Source organism: Epinephelus moara, chromosome 19 (assembly GCF_006386435.1).
Source record: "Epinephelus moara isolate mb chromosome 19, YSFRI_EMoa_1.0, whole genome shotgun sequence".
NCBI lineage: Eukaryota > Metazoa > Chordata > Actinopteri > Perciformes > Serranidae > Epinephelus > Epinephelus moara.
Window position 1 is genome coordinate 19,068,748 of NC_065524.1, and position 21,189 is coordinate 19,089,936.

Consider the following 21,189-nt stretch of genomic DNA (forward strand, 5'->3'; position numbering starts at 1 on the left):
TTCTATGTATACACTAATTTAGGACGAACAATTTAACATTTCTGCAATAGGTAATCTAATTTTGCTTTAATTTTCTTTTAAAGCCAAATACAAGTTTGTGTCATTAGAAATATTTGTTCATTACCAAATAAAACTATAAATTTGGCTTAGATTCAAAGTGAGACACCATACTGTAGTTAAAACTCAAAACAACTTAATTAATCCCACTGGGAGAATTAGTTATGTCTCTAAAGGTTTCTAAAGGTGTTGCAGCTTTGCATTAAAAAGAAAGTAATATATATCTGGCATCAGCAGATCACTGAGCATAAAATCATTAATCTATATGCATCATTTGTTGGCCATTCTGTAGTTACCAGAGGGAGTGCACAAACATATATTAATATGTGTCAGCTGTGTATCATATATATATATATATATATATATATATATATATATATTACCGATTTCCAGTGTGAATGTCAAATGATAATCCTCTATTTGAACAGACTCAATGATATCTTTTCATGTTGCCTTATTGTAGTGATCTAAGTTGACATACTGGTACAGGTCCTCTCTAATCCATTCAAGTCTGTTAACAATTTACTATGTTGGCATGGGAACATATCCTCATATGGATCAACAGCTCAGCTCTTTGTTAACAAGAGTAAGGCCTTCTGTGATCCTTTCTGTATCTTTGTTTCCTCGTGAATTAGCTGCTCTGCTTCCAAACAGGAGTGTGCTCCATCCTTCAGTTGCTGTACCGGTTTGTTTCAGATGGTGTCGTTAAAAAGTAATGTGTGGAAACAGACAGTGTAACATCTGACCCATGTATTGATCATTTTCTTCCTGGAAGGGAATGTATAAAAGTGCAGGAACAGAGAACAGAGAGCCGAAAAATCACAGGGCCTCAGCGGGACGTGTACTTGTGGGAACATAAGACATAACCACACTGGCCCCCTTTGGTTTGTCAGGTTTACTGTATGTGCTGCTGCTCTAATCTGAGAATATATTTTTCTTGTTCCAGAGAAAAGAATCCTGATCCCACACTCACAGAATCACAAAATCTGTGGGTGTTTCATTTTGAATGTCATTTATTGTGTCCAGAACATTAAAAATCCTTCTCTCTCTACTGTAAGGGCTGTAGCTGTTACTGCTGTATAAAGTCCTAGTTTAGGACAAGACTTGACATGACAGTGATGTTTGAACTGACTGTGTTCAGAGGAAATTATTGATCTGTGTGAAAGTGTTGCAACTCGCTGCTTCCATTAGTTGTGTTGCATCACCGTAGATAAAAGGGTAGATAACAGGCTCAGTAACAAAACAGCAGTTTTGGGCTTTTTGTTATTGACATTGTGAGCAAACAGCATACATATCAACTTGACCAGAGTTATGTCAATGTGTTAAAGTCACTTCTGATGATTCTAAACCAAATGTTTTGTTGCCGTGTGTGAAACAAAATCCACTTAAAGCTACAGTTGGTAACTTTTATAAAAAGTACCTTTTTGTCATATTTGCTGAAACGTTTATTGCATCCTGACAGCAGTACACATAGAGACAGATAATCTGTGGAACAAAAGCATGTTCCTTTGCTTCCTCCTAGTGCTTCCGATGGCATTTACAAAAATATACCGCACCTGAACTAAAACAACCAATCAGAGCTAAGGAGGAATTGATAATAAGGTCATATCAATTGCTACTAATGAACTGCGCTCATACTAGGCAATACTGATCAAATATGAATCAAGTTTCTGTTACTGCATTACCTATTTCTCACCCCAGATGTTTTCAGAGACATATTTTAGTGTACTGTTTGACTGTAATATAAGATAGTTTGCTCCAGCCAGTGGGCCGTGCTTAATTTTCAGTTTGAATATTTTCAGTATGGCAGCTGGGTCACGAACATTCTCATTTTACAGCTAAACAGAACACTAAAATATGTTTCTGAAAACCATTTGAGGTGAGAAATAGGCAATATAGAAACACAATCTTGATTCACATTTGGTAAGAGTTACCAACTACAGCTTTAATGTTTAAAATTGTATTGATTTGTTGTGCAAGTGAAATACTTAACGTGGCAGTGAGCAAAGATAAACAATACTCTGCCTGCCAATATTGTTATTCTTATCATACAAATGGCAGAGGAGTTTCACATATTACTTTAACCACACGAAGAATAGCAACCTGAAAATTTATGGAATCATGAGAGCTCGAAGATGTGCTGTATGTGAGGAGACTTTAATATGTTATAGTCTTTCATATACTAGCGCAGGCCTAGATTGGTCCATCATGCATCATTCATGATATATTAGCATGTGTAGCCTACACGAAACTGTGCAAAATGAATAATCCAGAGTGTTTGCCTTGTCTCAGTGAAACCATATTCTGTGTTTTTAACTTATAATCTCTTTGAATGACCCTGACTAGTGGAAAGGAATCACTGACTACTTTACATATTCTATTCACAGCAGGTCGAGCGGTTGCAGTCTTGTTTTCAATTCATGTTCAACACTAAAACACAGTGTGCAACGCTGATGAATCTGGTCATGAATGAAATATTTTATATATGCATCTGGAGGTGATATTTTAATGTGACATTTACTGAATAAGAACTGCACATATTTAAAGTATTCTGTCAGGGCTTGATCACAATTTTATTTTTCACTGATAACCTGTAGCCACTGTGTTTTCAGATTTTACTGACAATGATATTCAGATAGGTGACGGTGATGCCCTTATGTCCATTTTTTAACAGTAACAGCTCCTGAGCAAAGAATACTAGGTGTTAACAAAGAATAAAGAATTGTGTTCATCCCCTATTGGAGAGGATAAGCCCTGTATGAAGTGAGGGGAGGAAGGGCCTTTAATGTTTCAGCTTTTCTTATCCCTGTACAGTTTACTCCTTATATGAAACATACAGTTATTCCTATAGCAGCCCAACTAATAATTATTTCATAATAGGGAGCATTAACTTTCCTTGAGTCATGTAGTTTTTTTCACTTTTAGTGGTAGGAATTATGAATAAGCTTTCTAGCTGATAAAAACTGCAACACTAAGCTGCCCTTTCGGCTCTGCACTTTTTATCCTGATGAAAAGGCTGCTTATATTAACAGCATGTTGCTTTTTATCAGCTCTGACTGAGCACCGGGAACAGATTTTCACTACTACTACCATTTAAAAATAGAAATGATTTTCTGCACTGTCAGAAGCTTTTAAGTTCGTCCTCCATCTTTGCATTTATGAAGGTTTACCTTTTAATAACATCAAGACAATCCTGCAGAGTCATTCCTTAATGTTCATTAGTATGGGAGACTGGGTATGGTTTTAACAGGACCACTTTCACCAAGAGGGGAGAACCTATGAGTCATTAAATACATTTATTGTGTGACCACTTCCTTCCTGGGCTTGCATGGGAAACTTTCATAGCTGTGTGAAGAAGTATTTTACAGCAAAACACTGATTTCAAAATATGAAAGTATTTTTCTGGGCCAAGTCTATGTTTAGATTATTACTGATACTGTTAAAATTGGACTTATGTAACATGTATTTAGATTAGAGTGTATACTCTTTAATCTTTGGGTAAAATGTTAAGTATTTCACCTTTGTTCATTTCATACGACCATACAGCTACAGCTAGCTAAACAATGGCCAACGGGTGGGGTTGTAACACTTTTTGTGTGTTACAGCTGACCTCAATGGCAGCTAAACATGTTTTATCTTTCTATCTCACTCCTTTTTTCAGCACGTCAAGGGAGTTGGTGGAAAACTGAACTTCTACAGTCATCAGATAAAGTGAGGCAGGGAAAGACAGTAAGGTCAATCCTCAAAGAATACTCTATGTGACGCTGAGCAGATACTGCAAGAACTGAATCAACACAGCTGCCCCTGTGTGGGCTATCAGAGCTGTCAAAAAGTCGTCAGTGCCCAGCAAGAGTATGTCTTGATTGGTTCCTTGACTTTGGCAGCAGACAGGTTAGCGAGTTAGACCTTAGTAGGAAATAGTTATTAGTGTATGCAGTAGTTTTATATATATTTTTGTAAGTGTGTCATTTTAAATTCCGCATTCTGATTGTTACAGTTTTAGAGTTAAACTTAACCTGGTTTTTACACAGAGATTATGCTTTATTGCCGTTATGAAGTTCTGTCTTAATGCTGCCTTTGCATCTTTACACAGAACCAAGCAACAGCAGCATCATGCCATCTCAGTTGTGTGATTTTAGATATCATGCTGGCATCACGCAAGCAACAGAGGCGTGATAGGCGTGATGTGTAACACAACAGCATTGGCCTCTAGTGTGACACACAACATGGGTGTCTGCAGCGCTTTCTAAACACTAACAATGGCACTAACATGGCAATAGCAATCATTTTACCGTCTCTGTTATATGGCGGCTGATCTCATCCTCTCAGAGGGTAATGAGCTCCCAGACATCACTGTTTTCCCCAATGTGCAATGTTTTTGGCTGATGTTCTTCTTTTAGTTCTTTTAGTTAGCTGCTAACTGCTACTAGCTGCTTTTAAAATTCCAGGGAGTAGGTTACATATAATACATCGTGAAAACATCACACCCGTCCCTTCCATGGGTCCATCCTGCTGGCTGTTCCTTTTACACGACATCAATTGGGCACTGTTTCGACCTCCACTGCCATCATACAGGGGACATCCCTCTGCCCCCCCACGATTCTGTGATAGTACCTTTGAAAAAGAACACAGAGGAGGAATAATAGCATGGCATTCCTGCCTTAAACACTCCTTGTATTTGAGAGCAATTAATTGAAGAAGTTGGAAACATTGCTATTTGTAGTAGACAGATAAGGGTAATTTGGGTCAAATTTGAGAGCCCTTATACAAAAAGTTACAGGTGCTAAGACAAAAAGTGTTACAACCACACCGGGTCTCCCCTACTTGCCTTTCAGGATCATAGCAGTCTGTATTATGTTGCATTTCCCCTTTAAATACTCTTTTATCATTAATCAAATGAAGCGTCATTATACAGGTATTTTGTGCCTCACCCTTTTCCTCCATGTGTTTACCTGCATTTGTTCTGTTGCTCAATCCCAGGTGTGTCAGGGTGCAGCAGGACATTGCAACAGAAAGTCAGTCACTCCTAATTTTCTGTATTGGGAATGTGTTGCAGCAGGTTAGAAAGAAGACATCAAAGATTCAAGAAAGAATAACTAATCTGATATAATCCCCACAAGGATGCGTTTAATGGCATTAAGAGTTTTCTTATTTGATTTTGGTTATATTGGTTTAAATTTAAACCTGGTTAAACCTATTTAAAGTCGGTTTAATCCTTTTTTGTGCTCCCATGGTCCTCCCCATCCTCTCAGGTAATTAGCTCAACATATGCGGATGCTTTCACTGCACCCTATGTGGATAAAACCCATCTACGGTCAGTTATGTAATTGCATCCAAGGTCCACTCAGCAGTCTACTCTCAGTGGGTATTATGTACATCTGTTGTGAAGCCCCCGCCACGAGAAACTGTGGCAGCCCTTGTCCTCTCATTACCCCCGCGTTTGATGTATTTGTAGCCACCCAGCACCTTTTGTGCAGGGATGGCGCTCTAACACCACCGTCGCTGTTGGTAGCTGCTGTTGTTGGCTACCGGGTATGACGCGGAGACACATGCAGTCTGCTCTCCCATCACGGTCCAGCTCTGCCTCGACTGCACACAGCGTACCATCCGCTCAGCCCTCTGGAGATCTGACATCACCTCACATCCTTAATGCTCCGATAAGGAGACGAACTCGTGGCCGGAGCATCCCTCAAAGGGCGTGGCACCCTCCTTTTTGGAATTGACGCACAAAATGTGTGACTGAAGGGTGGGAGGCTAATAACGCGCAAATAGGATTGTTATTCTTTTTCTTCCAGCTGACAGCTCTCCATGTATACAGTGGTAAGTCTTGTTGTTGACCTGGCGGGGGAGCCAGATACTATTGATTTCACATTGCCTTCATTTGGTTCAATCTTTTTATTGTTATGGATTATTGCGAGTCGGCGGCGTCCTCACACCTGTACTCGCATTACGCACTTTGACCCGCGATGGTGAGAAAGAAAGAGATATGTTGCGTGTTATTCCTGCGCTGTGCTCTTAATCGTTTTAGCTGTGTGTGTGTGTGTGTGTGTGTGTGTGTGTGTGTGTGTAACCAAGACAAGCATTGTTCCTTTTCCTTATCCCCGTTTTCTTTTGTCTCAGAGCTCCAGTTCGGGGAACCCTTCCCTGCACTGCTCGATGTCTTCCTCGGCGGATTTCTCAGACGAGGATGATTACAGTGCGAAATCTGGGTCGGCATCACCTGCACCCGGGGACACATTACCCTGGAATCTACCCAGGCATGAGCGATCCAAGAGGAAAATTCAGGGAGGATCCGTGCTGGATCCGGCGGAGAGAGCCGTGCTCAGGATCGCAGGTAAGGGGCAGTCTCCTTGTTGTCCGGTTATCACATGGTAATGCGCCGTGACGAGAAAAACAATGAGCGAATATGGGGTGATATACGGTGCACAAGCTGGCTGCATGAGATTATAGCACTTGTTAAGGTATATCTCCCCCTATAGCATACCCACAGTTTTATTTAGGAATATAGGGTCTACATTTGTGGCACATGTGACAGTATTTTGGTTTTGCTTTCATTTTGGATATGATATATTTAAAAAGTAGCTCTTATTTGTCTTTGTTTTTCATCAAATCAGTGCGTAAACACCCATTTGAATACATTAAAAATGGATTATCATAACATAAGTCAATAATTAACATTGCGCACGGTGTCTGATTCTAATCTGGATTTCTTATTTACTGTCTTCTTTACTTTGCTTTGTCATTTGTTGGCTAATATTGTTTATTAATGTGTTAAAATATTCCCAAAAAGTTGATAATAAAAGTCAGGTTAGAATTAAGCAGATGAAATCACATAAATCCTTCTGACTTGGACTAATTTAAGTTTGTTTCACTTTTGATAAAATGCTTGATTGACTGAAGTTTTACAGCACTTAACTGTGTTATAATGAGACTTTGACTCTATTTGATGTTGTAAAATCGATAAAGGGGGGTGTTGTGGGCGCAGTTTGGCACCTTACTGTTATCTGTGTGACATCAGTGGCAGCTGATGGGCCTCTGTGAGCAGAGACACAGATATAATATCAAACAGTGGTCTTGTAAATCTGCCAGAGTTGTCTGAAGTCTCTGGCAGGTGGAGTACAATGAAAAAGATCGTGGTCCATGTTACGAGCCGGTACAGAGACGCCTGACAAGCAAAAGCGTTTATTATTACACACTGTAAAAAGTAGGCGCTCATTCAGTCTGGTTTTGACACCTTATTTGCGCACTCATGCGATTTCGTGCGTAATTGGGTTAGACTTTTGGAGATTTAGCCTCTTGTGTTAAGAGACTAGGATTCAATTTTTATTTTAAGTACATTTAAGACTTATATTGGCTCAATGGAGTTTATAAGTCAGACATTTTTTGCAGCGCAGCGCGTCCGGCAGTCCTTCCTATCAATCTGGTGAACTCCAGGGAGGAAGTGTCGCCTATTGGACAGAGCGCAGACAAGGGAGGGATGTAGGGCGTTTCCTTCAGTGCAACAACAGCGCCGATCACTCTTGAGTCCTCAGCACATACACATGCACACAAACACACACATACATTCACATACACACACTCACTGACACACACGCTGTGTCCCTGTCCGCCGCTGGTGAATGTCCAGTTTGTGGAGCCCGGGTTATGGCTCAGTACGCACCGCAGGGTTATGGTCTCTCGGACGAACAGGAATACCTCCAAGCCTATGAGGATGTTTTGGAAAAATACAAAGGTAGGATTGATGCTGATTGGATCTTGTTTAGGCTGTTGGGACGTTGGAGAAATTGCCTGATTTTTGTTTGACAGCTCAGTGACTGTCAGCCTGCCCCCACTCTCTCTGTGGTGACTGGCTGGTCTTAGTGTCTTTATCCCTGCAGTGGAAAAGTGGGAATATTTCCTGCATGACATCACAATTAGGCTTCATTTTAGTAGCCAGGACAAAAGCTTTATTATGATTTTTTTATGATCTTATTAGATGAGAGGATTGTTTCTCCTGTTGAGCAGTTATATGGAAACACTGAGCTTGAAATATGTCAGACCAGATGATTACAGCTTTCTTTGTCCTCAAATTGAGAGGTTGACATAGAGAAATCAAGTCTGTTGTTGAGTAAATCATGCTGTCATAATATAAATGATCTATTTGTGTATTTTTAGGGTGAATATCATTGACTGAACACTCCTCAGCTGACCTATGTGGTCTCAAGGCAGGCAGGACAATGACATAGCAGGGTGAGGCGTTAGCTCATAGCTCATGTCACTTCACATAGCTGCTCCTTTTAGGTCCATACATCTCATTAATTATACCAAATCCATCACACATACGAGGGACACGTCATTCAGCGTCCCTCTGACAGCTAGAGCTCGCTGACAAAAAAAATCATTCACATGCACTCTGAGGCCAGGCCTGTGGAGATCCACTGGGGCTGAATACAAACTGACAGCAGTGGTTTTAACTCCCATGTCTCCACAATAGAAACCAAAGTAAAACAATAAATGGCATAAACTGTGCAGTATTGTGCTGAATGCTCTGCCGCAAGCGTGTTCTCTCAGCTGTCGGAGCATTGTAGCCAGCAGGGCCAGTCAGCTGTGGTATAAGGCTTAAACTCCCTGATTGGGCTCTAACAGGATCATATGATGTAGCATCATTAGGAATCTGTAGCTGTTGTCTTCAGGCAGAGGAGCTGTGACTCACAATGAGCTTCTATCACTAACTGATCAGTTTTTACATGCTATATATTGAGTTTTGGGGATATTTGATTCCCTGACAGTTGAATAATGGACTTTTCAAAGAAGGGTAAGGCTTTGTTTTGTATTTCATTTGATAATTTCAACAACAAATTTTGAAGTTTATGGAAGCGTTGCAGCCTCGTAATAATGCTACTGATTTTTTCCTGTTTCTCAGAAGCAAACCTGACTCCATTTAATGTCTTTTTCTCTTGCTCGTCAATACTCCACTCATGAATGAGTGATCATGGTAGAAACTGGAGATCAGCTAAGCATTACTTCCAGCAAATTCACCTCCAACCCCCTGTTTCCATCAGCTTTGTGTACATCAGTCCTCTCATGGCAGGAAAAACATTCCAGCTTTGACCATTAAGGCAGAAAGAATGTATCAACATTTATTTACTAGAGGTCAGTTAAGGAGCGATGTTAACCAGTTCATAATTCATTTGCAAAGTTGCAGGCTGTTTGTGTGAGGATGGATGAGTGAGATGACGATTTATGCATTAAGATTTACAAAAACAAACAATCATATCATGTGAGAGGACAGCTTTAGAAGGTTAAATTGTAGTCTGTAGAAGTTATTGGTAAGCAGTGTATTTGAGTATATCTGATTAATTAAGGCTCAGAAAAGTATGTTCACATCTGTGTACATCTTCTACTTTCTTAAAACAGCTTAGTTCTTAATGTAATACAAAAAAAGTTTGTTTGCTTCTTCACAGCCGTGATGTTTGTCAGTAGGGCGCTGGCTAAGAGCTGGAAAAATCACTGGTGTTATTGTCACTTTAGTTTTATTTGCAGTTAATAGGATCACCCAGAGCCCCGAGCTTCAGTCCATGTGATACGTAGAGAATCACAGGGAGACATTTTCATAACAGAATCATCAACAGTAACCAAACAAACACAAGCAAACAGCCAGTGGCCCAGTTATAAAGTGGGAAACAGGACTGTCTTTGTCTTGCCAAATCAAGATGTTGCATTGGATCATTTTCATATGCATTTACCTTTGATAGCAAATGGACTGTAGCTTATTGTTATTGTCTGTGTCTTTGTTGGGAGCTTGTCACTTGAAGTATTTCAGTCATCAAGAACCTCTGAGGTAATGTCAGCTGACAGTTTGAGAGAAAACACAGTCACTGTAGGAAGAATATGTCCAGGCTCCATTGTAGGGAGTGAGTAACACCACCACTGTGACCTTTGGTGACCTCTAACCGACATAAGTAAATTGGGAAAACCACAGAAATGCTGGATCAAGTTCTGAACCACGTTGGTCAGAAATGTGAGTTCAGGAATTTTGGTGACTAAGCATAAATAGTACCATTGACTGGGAGCATGCATGTTGTTCTTGTCGCTCCAGCTGTAAGAATGCCACGCTAATTAGGCATTAGAGTTAATAGTACACTTAACAGAGGATTTGCTGTAATTCAATGCAGGCTTTACAAAAGAGTGTAAACTCGAGGAATGAGTTAAAGACACGGTTTCTTAGACGCGCACAACAGTTAATGGCAGTGGGCAGCGGCCGTGTGGGATCACAGTGTTCCAGCAGAGCCTGCTCGGTCAGCCATCAGCATGAAGGGGCCACTGAGTTTATCAACAGTTGATCATCCTCTGACATCAAGACAGATTTAATGGATTAGACATTTGGTGGTTCGGTCAGCTCTTCTTGCAGTTCATTTTGTTTTTAAGATGCCATATGGTGTGAATTGGTTCGTCATATTTAAGTATGGCACATTTATAGAGTTGAACCCATGTAAACACATCTCTGCAAATAATACCCCAAAATATTTTAATTCAAGCTGGAGAAACAAATTATTTTCATATTTTTTCTTTCATTTTTCTTGAAAATTGTGTCCAAAACTGATCTTAAGAAGGACTACTATGATAAAAACATTTAAATAAAATGTATTGTACATTGCACTAGCTAAAGCTATGTCTGTGTAAGGACACTGCAGCCCATGAAATATTCACTAGGGATGGGACAATATATGAATTAAACATGAACCGCCATAAAAAACACTCACAAAAAGTTGATTGTGTTGAATTTCTATCATGGGAATAATCGTGAACATCATGTCCAGCAGCTTCCAAAGAGACTGCCAGGCGACCAACGATAATAGAGACACTGCCAAACAGGCTGCATACACACCAAGCACAAAAAACACAAAAGATTTTAATCAGCACAGGCATATTTCAACAAAAGATATAATGCTATTTTAAATACATGAAAGGCCTGTTGTTGTTTTTTAAGGTAGTTTGTTTTTCACTTAAAAGATGCTCACTAAAAAAGATATAGGTCATATCTGTGATGCAATGAAAATATTTTTATCTTAACAAAATGTAAGTTTTAAAGTGATTCCAGTATGTTTTAATGTAATTTTAAGAGTTTGAGAGCATATTTGGATGATTATTGATACAACATGAATTGCAATTATAATTTCCACACTGTCTCATGCTTAATAGACACCCAAAAATATGTTTCTGCTCAGTAACACTAACATCAAAACATTCATAAAGCTCATTTTCTGTGCATGATATGATAAAAAGGTTTGATTTAAATGCTTTTATCTGGGTGCTGCTTAGTAATCTTCCTCAAAAAAAAGAGAAAAGACATGAATATAAGTAACTCATAGACGTATACAACCTATTGACTGAGATTTTATTTCTTTAAGAAGCATCACATGACAGACAGCCATACACAGCCAGCACAGAGCCAGTCTTTAGGATGAGATGGGTGTGGTCATTGCGGTCTGCATTATGACTTAATCTCTCATGACAAGCAGGACTTCTGCAGATACGTTAAGGACAGGTATAATTATTCAAATCAACCTCCCACACTTGTATCATCTTGCGTTATCAAACACAACATGGAGTGAGAGAGCATTGTGGTTTTTGCACAGTCACTGCCTTTGTCCATCCTCCTGGGCCGTGCCCAGCCCAACCCCTCTGCTCTATGTCGACAGCCCACTCATCACATTCAAATGGCCAAGCGGCCCACACACACAGCAGGCTGCCTCTATGGAGACGGTCTGCTACCGCACAAAAGACACTTTGTTTTTACGAGAGCAGCACCCAAGTTCCAGAGACTTGTTCATGTGTCAGTTTGATGGTAGTGACACTCCTTTTTTTTCACCTTTTCATTAAATGTCAAGGAGCCACACTTTGAAAGTGGTCTCTGCCAACCCACCTCAGCCCGCGGATTAACATTCCACACTGAATATTTTGCATGCACAGTTTAGAGCCCCAAAAATGGAGCACTAATCCAACAATTTATACTGTTCAAAAACAATAGGAAAGGTGCTTAAATTAAACTTAGTTTTACAGGTCAGTTAATCATCTTAAAAGGAGAAAATACACAAACATACTACATGAAATCAAAAGTCTTGAAATTTCTTAAGTTCATTCTGTAAATATGAGGCCTTAAAAGTCATTTAATAGGAGTTAAATTGGTAGAACAGGCGCCCCATGTACAAAGGCAATGTTCTTGCTGCATCGGCCACAGGTTTGATGCTGCATGTCATCCCTCACTCTCACCCTCTTTCACTCTAAATGCTGTCCTATCTAATAAAGGCAAAATTCCCAAAATAATCTTAAAAAACATCATTTGATAGTCTTAAATTAGAATTTGTGATGTCTTATTTGCCACAAACTAATTACATTTGTCCATCTTTTAATTTGTTCTGCATGAAAGTCCATGTCTGATGTGAAAAAATCTTATTGAACCTAATACTGTCTTTTTACTTCATTGCATTTACCTTTTGGCAGTTGTAGATTAATTTTACACACTCTCAGTAATCATATTCCTACATAAAACTTACCTCCGTACAGGATCACATATATACTTACCTTTATATTTAACTTTAATGCTTGAATAAATCATAATTTGTCCAAAAGTCAGTCTTGAATTTGGTTTAAATGATCTTGAAAAGGTCTTAAAAACATTAGATATTACTGTCTGTCACCTGTAGACACCCTGGTAGTAAATAACACTGAGCCAACCAATGATTTTTCACTGTAATTAAGCAGTTTTTATTTAAAGCACGTGGCATTATATTTTATTTCCTCATGAAGAGATTATCAGAAAAAAAAATTGGGCTTGGTATATTATTTATTTGATAGCTGGACAAATGGAACGATATGGTTTAGCAAGTCTGTAAACAAATATTTAGATATAATAATCACAAGGCTATCTAATTATTAAGGGTCAATTCACAGCTACCACAGCCAGAATCCTAAGTGCTAATGAATAATTAAGCGCCTTAGATTTTTTTGATCCAACTCCAGCTCCACTTGGTGCTGCCTTATTTCACAATAACGTTTAGCAGCAGCTGCTCGTGGTTTTAATTTACAGGGTTTCCCCACAGTAGATGTTTCCTCAGGTCACTTTACATCTGAGATGTTGTTTTGCTGTTATGGTCCATCAGTTTATCAAGATTTTATATGAAAAACAAAATGTTAGAAAACGAAAACCTTCTACAGTAAATGCACCGTACTTATGCTAAACCATAATATTGTTGTTGTGGCCAAGCCCTTATTGATCTAATCAATAGACTTCCTTGAAAATGGGCGGTGTAATCCAAACCAGCAGAGCTCTCAGAGAGCTTTTTACTGCTCCATCAGTCTGTAGCTACAGAAATATGTCTGTGTTTTAGTCACATATTCGTGTTACATTCATCATTTAGATATATACATGCCCTGTCCCTCTGGAATATATGTAATTAATTGAAATATAACTTTAACGCACTCCCATGCGTCTGCATTAAATGTGCGTCTGAGTGTGATGCCTGCTCACTGTTGTATTTCAAATGTTGTATTTACGTATATGCTGTCATGGTGATAGGAAGAGCAGCATGACTGAATCTCATTCCACAGCTTTGCTTAGCTCCTCTTACCATGAGATCATCCAGTGCGTCTCTGTCCCACCCCTGACTCATGCTCTGTAGCCTCTCCTCTCTCGCTCCGGCAGCACCACCCTTCTTTCCCGATTGCAGCAGATGCTGGGAAGCAGTCCCACACCAGCAGTAGGAAACAGATTTCTCCACTGTTTCAAAGGTGGCCAGGAAATGAGTGCTTCCATCTGTTTTTGTATGAACTCTAAAAGCCTTTCACTTTAAACCATTGCTATACTCGCATGGATTGTGTGATACCAATTGTGACTTGTACACAGAGAGGGAGAGCTGTGTGAAGACACAGATAAACATGACGATTGCAAATGCTTCCATACAGAGCAAGAGAGGTCACTGATTGGTTTGATAAGTATGAAAATAAGGTGACATGTCACATACTATGGCCCTTCACTCTCTCTGGATCTAAACATAGTTGAACACCTATTTTAGATTTTGGATGGACGTGTTTGACAGCACTCCTCACCATCGTCATCAGAACCCCAAATGAGGCAACATCTTTTGGAGAGCTTGTGTTTATCAGTTCAGTAGAGTTTCAGAGACTTGTGCAATCAATGACAAGAAGCACTGAAGCTTTCTGGCAGGTTGTGGTGGCCCAGCATATTACTGAAACATTATTTTGGGTTGCTGAATTGGGCTGGTCAAGAAAAGCTCTGCCTGAAAACGATGAATTCTCAAAGGCAGTCGCTTATAGTAGTTGTTATGCAAACGTCATCAAGTGGAACGATTCCAAAATAATTCACCATGAATGAAAAGTGTAACTTGATCTCGTATTACATCAACATTTTTCATAAAACTTAACACTGTGTCTCAAATCGCGTAATTCTGTACTTACACTTACTATTTTGAGTGCAGAAGTGCATTCACACTGAGAAGTATGGAAAAATGCAGTGCACTATGAGTACCCAGATGGTGCAATCAAAACAGACAAGAAGTTGAGCGTGGAACTATGGACACTTCTCGCCCTCAATGGTCACCATCCTGGCTACGTAGCGGAAGGGGAGGGACCGCTTTTCAAACTGGAAGTAAACTGCATTGTTAAAATTCACGTGTTTTTTGCGCTAAGCACCAATAAACATACTGCTGGCTTATACGGTTAATATAGCAGTCTGTAATGATTTGGTACCGTGAACGATAACGCGAATGCTAATGCTAGTTTGCTAGCTAGCTAATTTGCAGTCGCCATTTGGTTTGAGACAACACTACCCTGTCGAAATTTGCGCACTATGCCAATAAGTACATAGTGCACATAGTATACTACATAGAAGTATACTAACGGAAGTATGTGATTTGAGACACACCTATTATTTTGTTATATTTTTAAGTGAATTTCTGCAGTTTTTGGCCTTTTTGTATTTTTGGCAGTTTTCAGCAATGATTACTGTTTTTTTTTTAAACAGAAATCTGTTGATGTTGAATCTCAAAAAATGTTTCCATGTTAGCTTTGCTGAGACGCAGCTCAAAGCGTTCCTGTGATCACATGAAATTTGACTGCACAATATTGTAAATATGGTTGGATCTGGCTGCAGCAGTGGCAGAATTTTTGGAAAAAGAAGGACAAACACAACAAATGTACCGTCGAAAAAAACGGTGAAGGTAAAATAGAAAAAAAAAAAATGGCGATTGTGATTTTAAAAGTTACATTCATCAGCACATGTGCACAGAAAAAAACAAATCCAACCCCTGCTGTTATAAATGCAGCAAGTATTTATTCAGGATTCCCTTTAAATCCTGATACGGATTCTCCGTAATCTGAGTGAGTCTCTGGGGAGGAAAACAAGATTTCCTCACATGCACAAATACTCACTCAAATGTGCCAGTTGCAGCTGTTGCACATATGCAGGCTTGTAATGGATTGTCAGCAACTGTGTGCGTGTGTGTGTGTGTTCGTGCTTGTAGTGTGTATGACAGTATGTCTCATTAGCTGTCATTAATGCTTCCTCCTTTCTTCTCCTCGTCTTTCCGGAGTGCCTTTACAGTGATCAGTGCTCGTGCCTGAGGGCAGCTTCACCTTCCTTTACCGTTTGCTTTTGATCAAGGGTCGTACAGTAATTCAACTTCACAAGTGGGGAAATGAGTATTACATCCTCACAACCAGAAAATTAGTCTCTTGATTGATACAGTCCTTCTTCCGTGTATGCTGCCTGTTTCCTCAGAAGCCTACTTTGCATATATCACCACACAGGCACTTAGACATTGTCTTTGTTTCTTCTTTGCTTTGTCTAAAGTCTGGAGGTTAAATCAAACACTGACTGGAAAGGCTGCTTTAAGGCTTGGCAACCTGTTTCAGTTACTGAGTTGTTCCAGTCACATATTTCAGATGCTGCCCTGCCCTTCTGAGACTGACTGACTGTCTGTAGTATTCTCACTCACAAAGAATGGCAAAAATGCACCTGCAAGTATCCCCCCCACTTATCTTATCATCGCACTTGTATTTTTGTTTACCACCTATCCGGATACCATGTTCACAGCATGCCTATTATAAGGCAGTGGAAGAGGGTAGCCATATTGAGCTGAGTCATCACTTCAGTGGGCTTCTGTGCGTAACAAACCCCCAATGCGTCATCTGACAGTGGTTGAATAATAACATTAGAGGTTGCTCTAAGTAGCAACAGACCATTTTTGATGTGCTACTGGCATTTTTATTCTTGATAAACATCTTGCCGTTGTCACTGTGAGCATATTAGCATGCTTGTGTTAGCATTTAGCTCCTTAGCCGTACAGACCAGCTGTCATGGTTGTAGACTTGTAGTTTGTGTTCTAAACGAAAAGGATTGTGACACATCAAATTTTAGATCCAGACCTAGGCCTGCTCAACGAAATTAATTTGGGTGTTTTCACATCTGATACCGATACTGGGCTGATACTGACCTAAGTAGCTGATGACAGTGAGACCAAGCTATTCAATTCATTTCTGTTTATGTCTGATTACACATGCGTACACTATGTCATGCCTCAGCAGCGAGCCACGAGGCTGCAATTTGTTCTTATTTTATGCAGTTGTATCTTTTTAGGGCACGGTCACATGTGAGCAGATGCACGCAAGTGACCATCGCCTGCTGAGAATGTGGGCAGTGCAGGGTGTGATGCACATGAATCGTTGGCTTGCTAGCTAATGTTAGCTAGCTTGCTAATAGATACAGTGAAATATGATGTTATTGGTACATTGCCCATATTCTTAAGTTACATGCTTGTCTCCTGGCTCACTGCTAGCCAAGCAGCATCTCTCATGTGGGGTTTGATGTCATGGCCATACTATATCAGTTGGTGAAACATGGCAACCATTTGTGTCTCCTCTATACTCAACTTTTTGCTATTGGTTGAGGCTGTGACTCTGCTGGCTAAAGTTTGCCAGGGTTTAACTCCACGTGATGCAAAGATGTGAATCTGCTCTGCCCCTGGAGCCAAATGTCTTTTTAGCCCTTTCACTCACATTTAATGGAAGTGAACAGAAGGCGGATATTTTGTGTTAATTTTATCCATGTGCCCTTATACTGAAATTTTAATTCCTCTTTATGTTTTAATCAATGTTGCATTTAAAAGGGTTGCACTTGAATTGAAATACTTGGTAGTTTTAAGTTAAGTTTCTGATGCACAATTTATTACTTAAATAATAAATAACACTTCAGTAAATTTGTATCTATGAATGTGCTTGTTGCATGTTATGTTACAAAGTTAGGAAAGGAGTGTTTAAGTCAAGCCAGATGTTGCCTAAAAGAATGATAACAGTCACTTCCACACAGTGAGGTATGCAGCTTATTTATTGAACACTCGTATCTGATTGGCACTCAGTTTCGGTATTGTTTATGGCATTAGAACTGAAAATGTTGGATCGGTGACACCCTAATTGTTACAAGTACTGAGAGAGGGAACAATGTGCTGATGATGGGTCTTGTGTAAGTTTTGGGGCACGGCAAACTTTTTCCATATTGGATGCTTTTTATATTTCCTGTTTGTGAGCAGGATCAGATGTTGCTCTGCTGTGTAGGACACTCATTCAGTGATCAGAATCAGAAATACTTTACTGATCCCTGAGGGGAACTTGGGATTCGTTACAGCTGCTCCAATGTAAAGATTAGAGAATTATAAAAAGCGATGGTTTCAGTGGTTCATATCCTGTCAGTGTGTGCAATTTCAGAACTTTGTTATTCTATCATGATATGTTTACTTAGATCAAGAACACAGTGATGTACAGTAGACATGTGTTTCAAAATCTGTCACTGCTATGCAATAGACAGCCTTGTACTCAAAACAAAGCTAAGGTACACACACGCATGCCTTTGCATTCTGAGCTGGTTGTGACACAAGAGATGTGAAATGAAAGCTGTTCAGCAAGAATGTTTAGCGAGTCCTTGTCATGGGGCTGGAAGGTCCAAGGCTTTTCAGTTTAGTCTTTATGTCTGTTTTGATTCCCCTCCCATACGAGGTCAAGAGGATTACACCGGCTGGATTTTGATTGCTAGGACTTTTTGACTCTGCTCTGCTCAGAATGGGAGGATATTTTAGGCATCCTGACGTAACAAGACGCCAAAGGGTATCACCGCTCCCCTGTGCCAGGCATTCTGTGGAAAACAACAATTTATCCGTTCTCCTGTTCATGGAGGCGTGAGAAAATCTAGTAATGAAAGTGTGAAGTGCTGCAGACTGTTGCATTTCCAAGTCTGGCAGTGTGTTGTCGCAGGCAGTTTAGTGCCATTCATGCAGACGCCCAACCAGTGCCCTGAATTTCCAGTTTTTGAAATCAATACTGGCTATCCTAACGTCTAATAAACATTCATTTTGGGATGGATAAATCACATTCACAAACTAATAAGACCAGGAAAAAGACTTCAGTCCATTTCCACAAATACAAATAGATTAAGTCCACAAATTCAACCCAACCACGAGCATTTTCTTCATCAGTCATATTTGTTGTATGTAAGGAAATGAAGGACGTCACCTAAGTGGTACAGATTATGTGGCCTGCAGTTGCAGGGGCAGTGTGGTTTAGGGGTAGGGCTATTTATAGCACATGCACATGTGCTTTGCTGAGGTCTACAAATAAGTGTCTCAGGAGCTCTGTGCTGTCTGTTTGAACGCTGCAGTAGACTCTTGGATAGCACTTGGCTCAGACTGTAGACAGGGTCACGAAACGTTTCCTTTTATACAAGACTGGCTGCTGTGTCATGATTTTTAGTGTTTGCTGTCATTCTTAAATAAAGCAGTGCGCTTGAATGTCCTCAAATACTCTGCAAATAATTACAGAAGACTGTCCAGTGAATGACAAGTAATACTTAATTACTGCCGGTTTAACTTCCGATCATGGTGTTACTTAGGGCTGCACAGTATATCGTCCTTTTTATGGTCATTGCGATGTCAACTTGAGCAATAAACTCATTGTGAAAGACTGATATTGTCGTGATGGATATTTTGAGTTAGTTGAAAGAGAATATCAGTGAGTATTGTTGCCTTTTGTTTCTTAGTTCAATGTTCACTTTGTTCAATAAAGGAGTGTTGGAAATTATTACCTTTATTTTTGTTAACGAGCAACAGCAACAAGCATGCTGTGACGTGAATTTCCCAAGTGTGGGATCAATAAAGTTTATCTTATCTAATCTAATCTTATCTTATCTTTTTTGTATAAGTAAGTAATATCGTTAAAGAGATATCACATATTGCATAATTTTCTCATATCGTGCAGCCCTAGTGTAAACTTTCACCTCTTTGGGAAGCTTTATTGGCTAAATTTTCTTCACAGCCATTAAGGCTTAAATGTCAAGACGTTAAAATGTAATATGAGACAGAGGTGGTTAGTCAGGCTCTCGTGATCCTTCAAACATCAACCCATTAAAGTCAGAGGTCACGAGCTGCTGGTTAACATATTTTAAAGTGTTCCCAAACCTCAAGTGGACGTGAATCTGAATTTAAAGTGAGAATATTAAAATATCATAAGAACATTTGTGTGTTATCCCTAAATACTGAAGTGTTCCTGGTAAAATCATACTAGCTCTTTTTGTCTATTCTCACGATGTGGAGGATTTCACAGTATAAGCAAGCTATTACAATTAAATAAACATCACATATTTACTGTCATCAAGTGTGAGATGATGTGTTAATGTTATTATTAGAAAAAAAAAATCCCCGAGTATAAAACCAGAGCCAAAATAAGTTGGTCACTCAGTCACTGTTTAATTTGCACCTCAGCAGTTTCTTTATAGCAACCATGTCTGTCCTCCAGGCTTCTGCAGAGACGTATTAATACTGTGTGAAATACATTTTTCCCTTCAACTGAAAAGAAGTAAAACTAGACCCTGGATTCGAAACTTGCTAAGAAGTTAAAATGGATGTTTTTTTAATTCAGGTCCTCTGTGTTTTGGGGCTCAGTTTTTGTTAACAGTAATGTAGTTTGTGTTAAACTTGCAGTTACATGCCAGAATTACCTTGCTAGAGATGCTGTTTTGGCTTGCTGGTGAAGCTGAATGGGTAATATGATGTTAAATAGACATATGAAACAAAAAGAAATCTAAATAATGAGACAGGATGCAGATGCAGCTTTTCAGTAATAAATAACCTATCTGCACGATTAGCTGTTGTACCAGTTTTATGTAATACGAAAATCAAGTATGTGTCAGTCTTATAATCGCTTAATTTATTAGATGTGATAAGTAGAATGAAATTGATTGAGCTGATAAAGTTGTGCAGCATCAGGAGAAAAGCTCATATGGTATTCAATGTGACATTTTGCCATTGTCATTGTTATGGTAACAGAGCTGTTTCTTTTCTGTCTGATATCTGATCTTTATTAATCTTTACAACTGCATTCCTGCTCTGACCAGATAGTGTACAACTACTGTTTTAAAGGTCAGTGTCTTTTGGACTAATAACAAACCAAAGTTCAAGTTCACTTTTTATTCGCATAAGATCCTCCAGAGGGCACCATACTGTTAAACACACACCCTCATTTTTGGGTGGCACAGGTACAGAAATAACCTCATAACATATTCAAACCATCTCACTAGTGCTGCTTCAACATGAAGAGCAGAGATGATTGAAACTGGTTTTCACACCACCTGACTGTGGCTGATGCTGATCTGAGTCTGTTAAGTGGGGCTGTTATCCGTAATCTGCGCAGTATGTGAAGTACAGTTATTGCTGACCACGCCTGCTTGCTGGTTGACGATGCCCTCTTTCATCTCCCGTCTTTTGCTCTGAGCTGCAGAGTTTCCTGGAAAGCTCAGCCAATCTATATTAATGAGTTTTCTCTGGAGAGGTTTATATATTATGCAGCAAAGAGCTTAGATACGGGCATTACAAACCAAATTGGAGTCCTACTGCAGACTGCATTATTCCTGTAACTCAGCTGCGGAGTCACGGGGACAGATCAGCAATGACACAGCAGCTCTGACACACTGCTTTCTGCAGGGATTCTTTTATCGATGGGTGATGTTTCAGGAAGACTCGGATGTGATAGGCTGATGGGCCGCTACCTTTATGTGATGTGTGGCCTCATGTCAGACCTTGATCTAGATGT

The 21,189-nt window shown here is 39.6% G+C and overlaps 1 protein-coding gene across 8 annotated transcripts in view; it reads left to right on the plus strand.

The window, feature by feature from the left end:
* Positions 1 to 5,560: 5,560 nt before the first annotated feature.
* The window catches only part of dst (dystonin), a 121,384-nt gene continuing 105,755 nt past the window's right edge, over positions 5,561 to 21,189 (plus strand). For 2 of the 8 annotated variants that reach the window (XM_050071953.1, XM_050071959.1), the window contains exon 1: positions 7,612 to 7,789. In XM_050071953.1, the coding sequence (XP_049927910.1) occupies positions 7,702 to 7,789 (88 nt within the window). In that variant the 5' untranslated portion in view covers positions 7,612 to 7,701. Of the gene's footprint in view, positions 5,878 to 6,177; positions 6,392 to 7,611; positions 7,790 to 21,189 lie in introns of those variants that run through there. The other 6 variants (XM_050071965.1, XM_050071946.1, XM_050071952.1 and 3 more) reach the window with 6 other exon arrangements.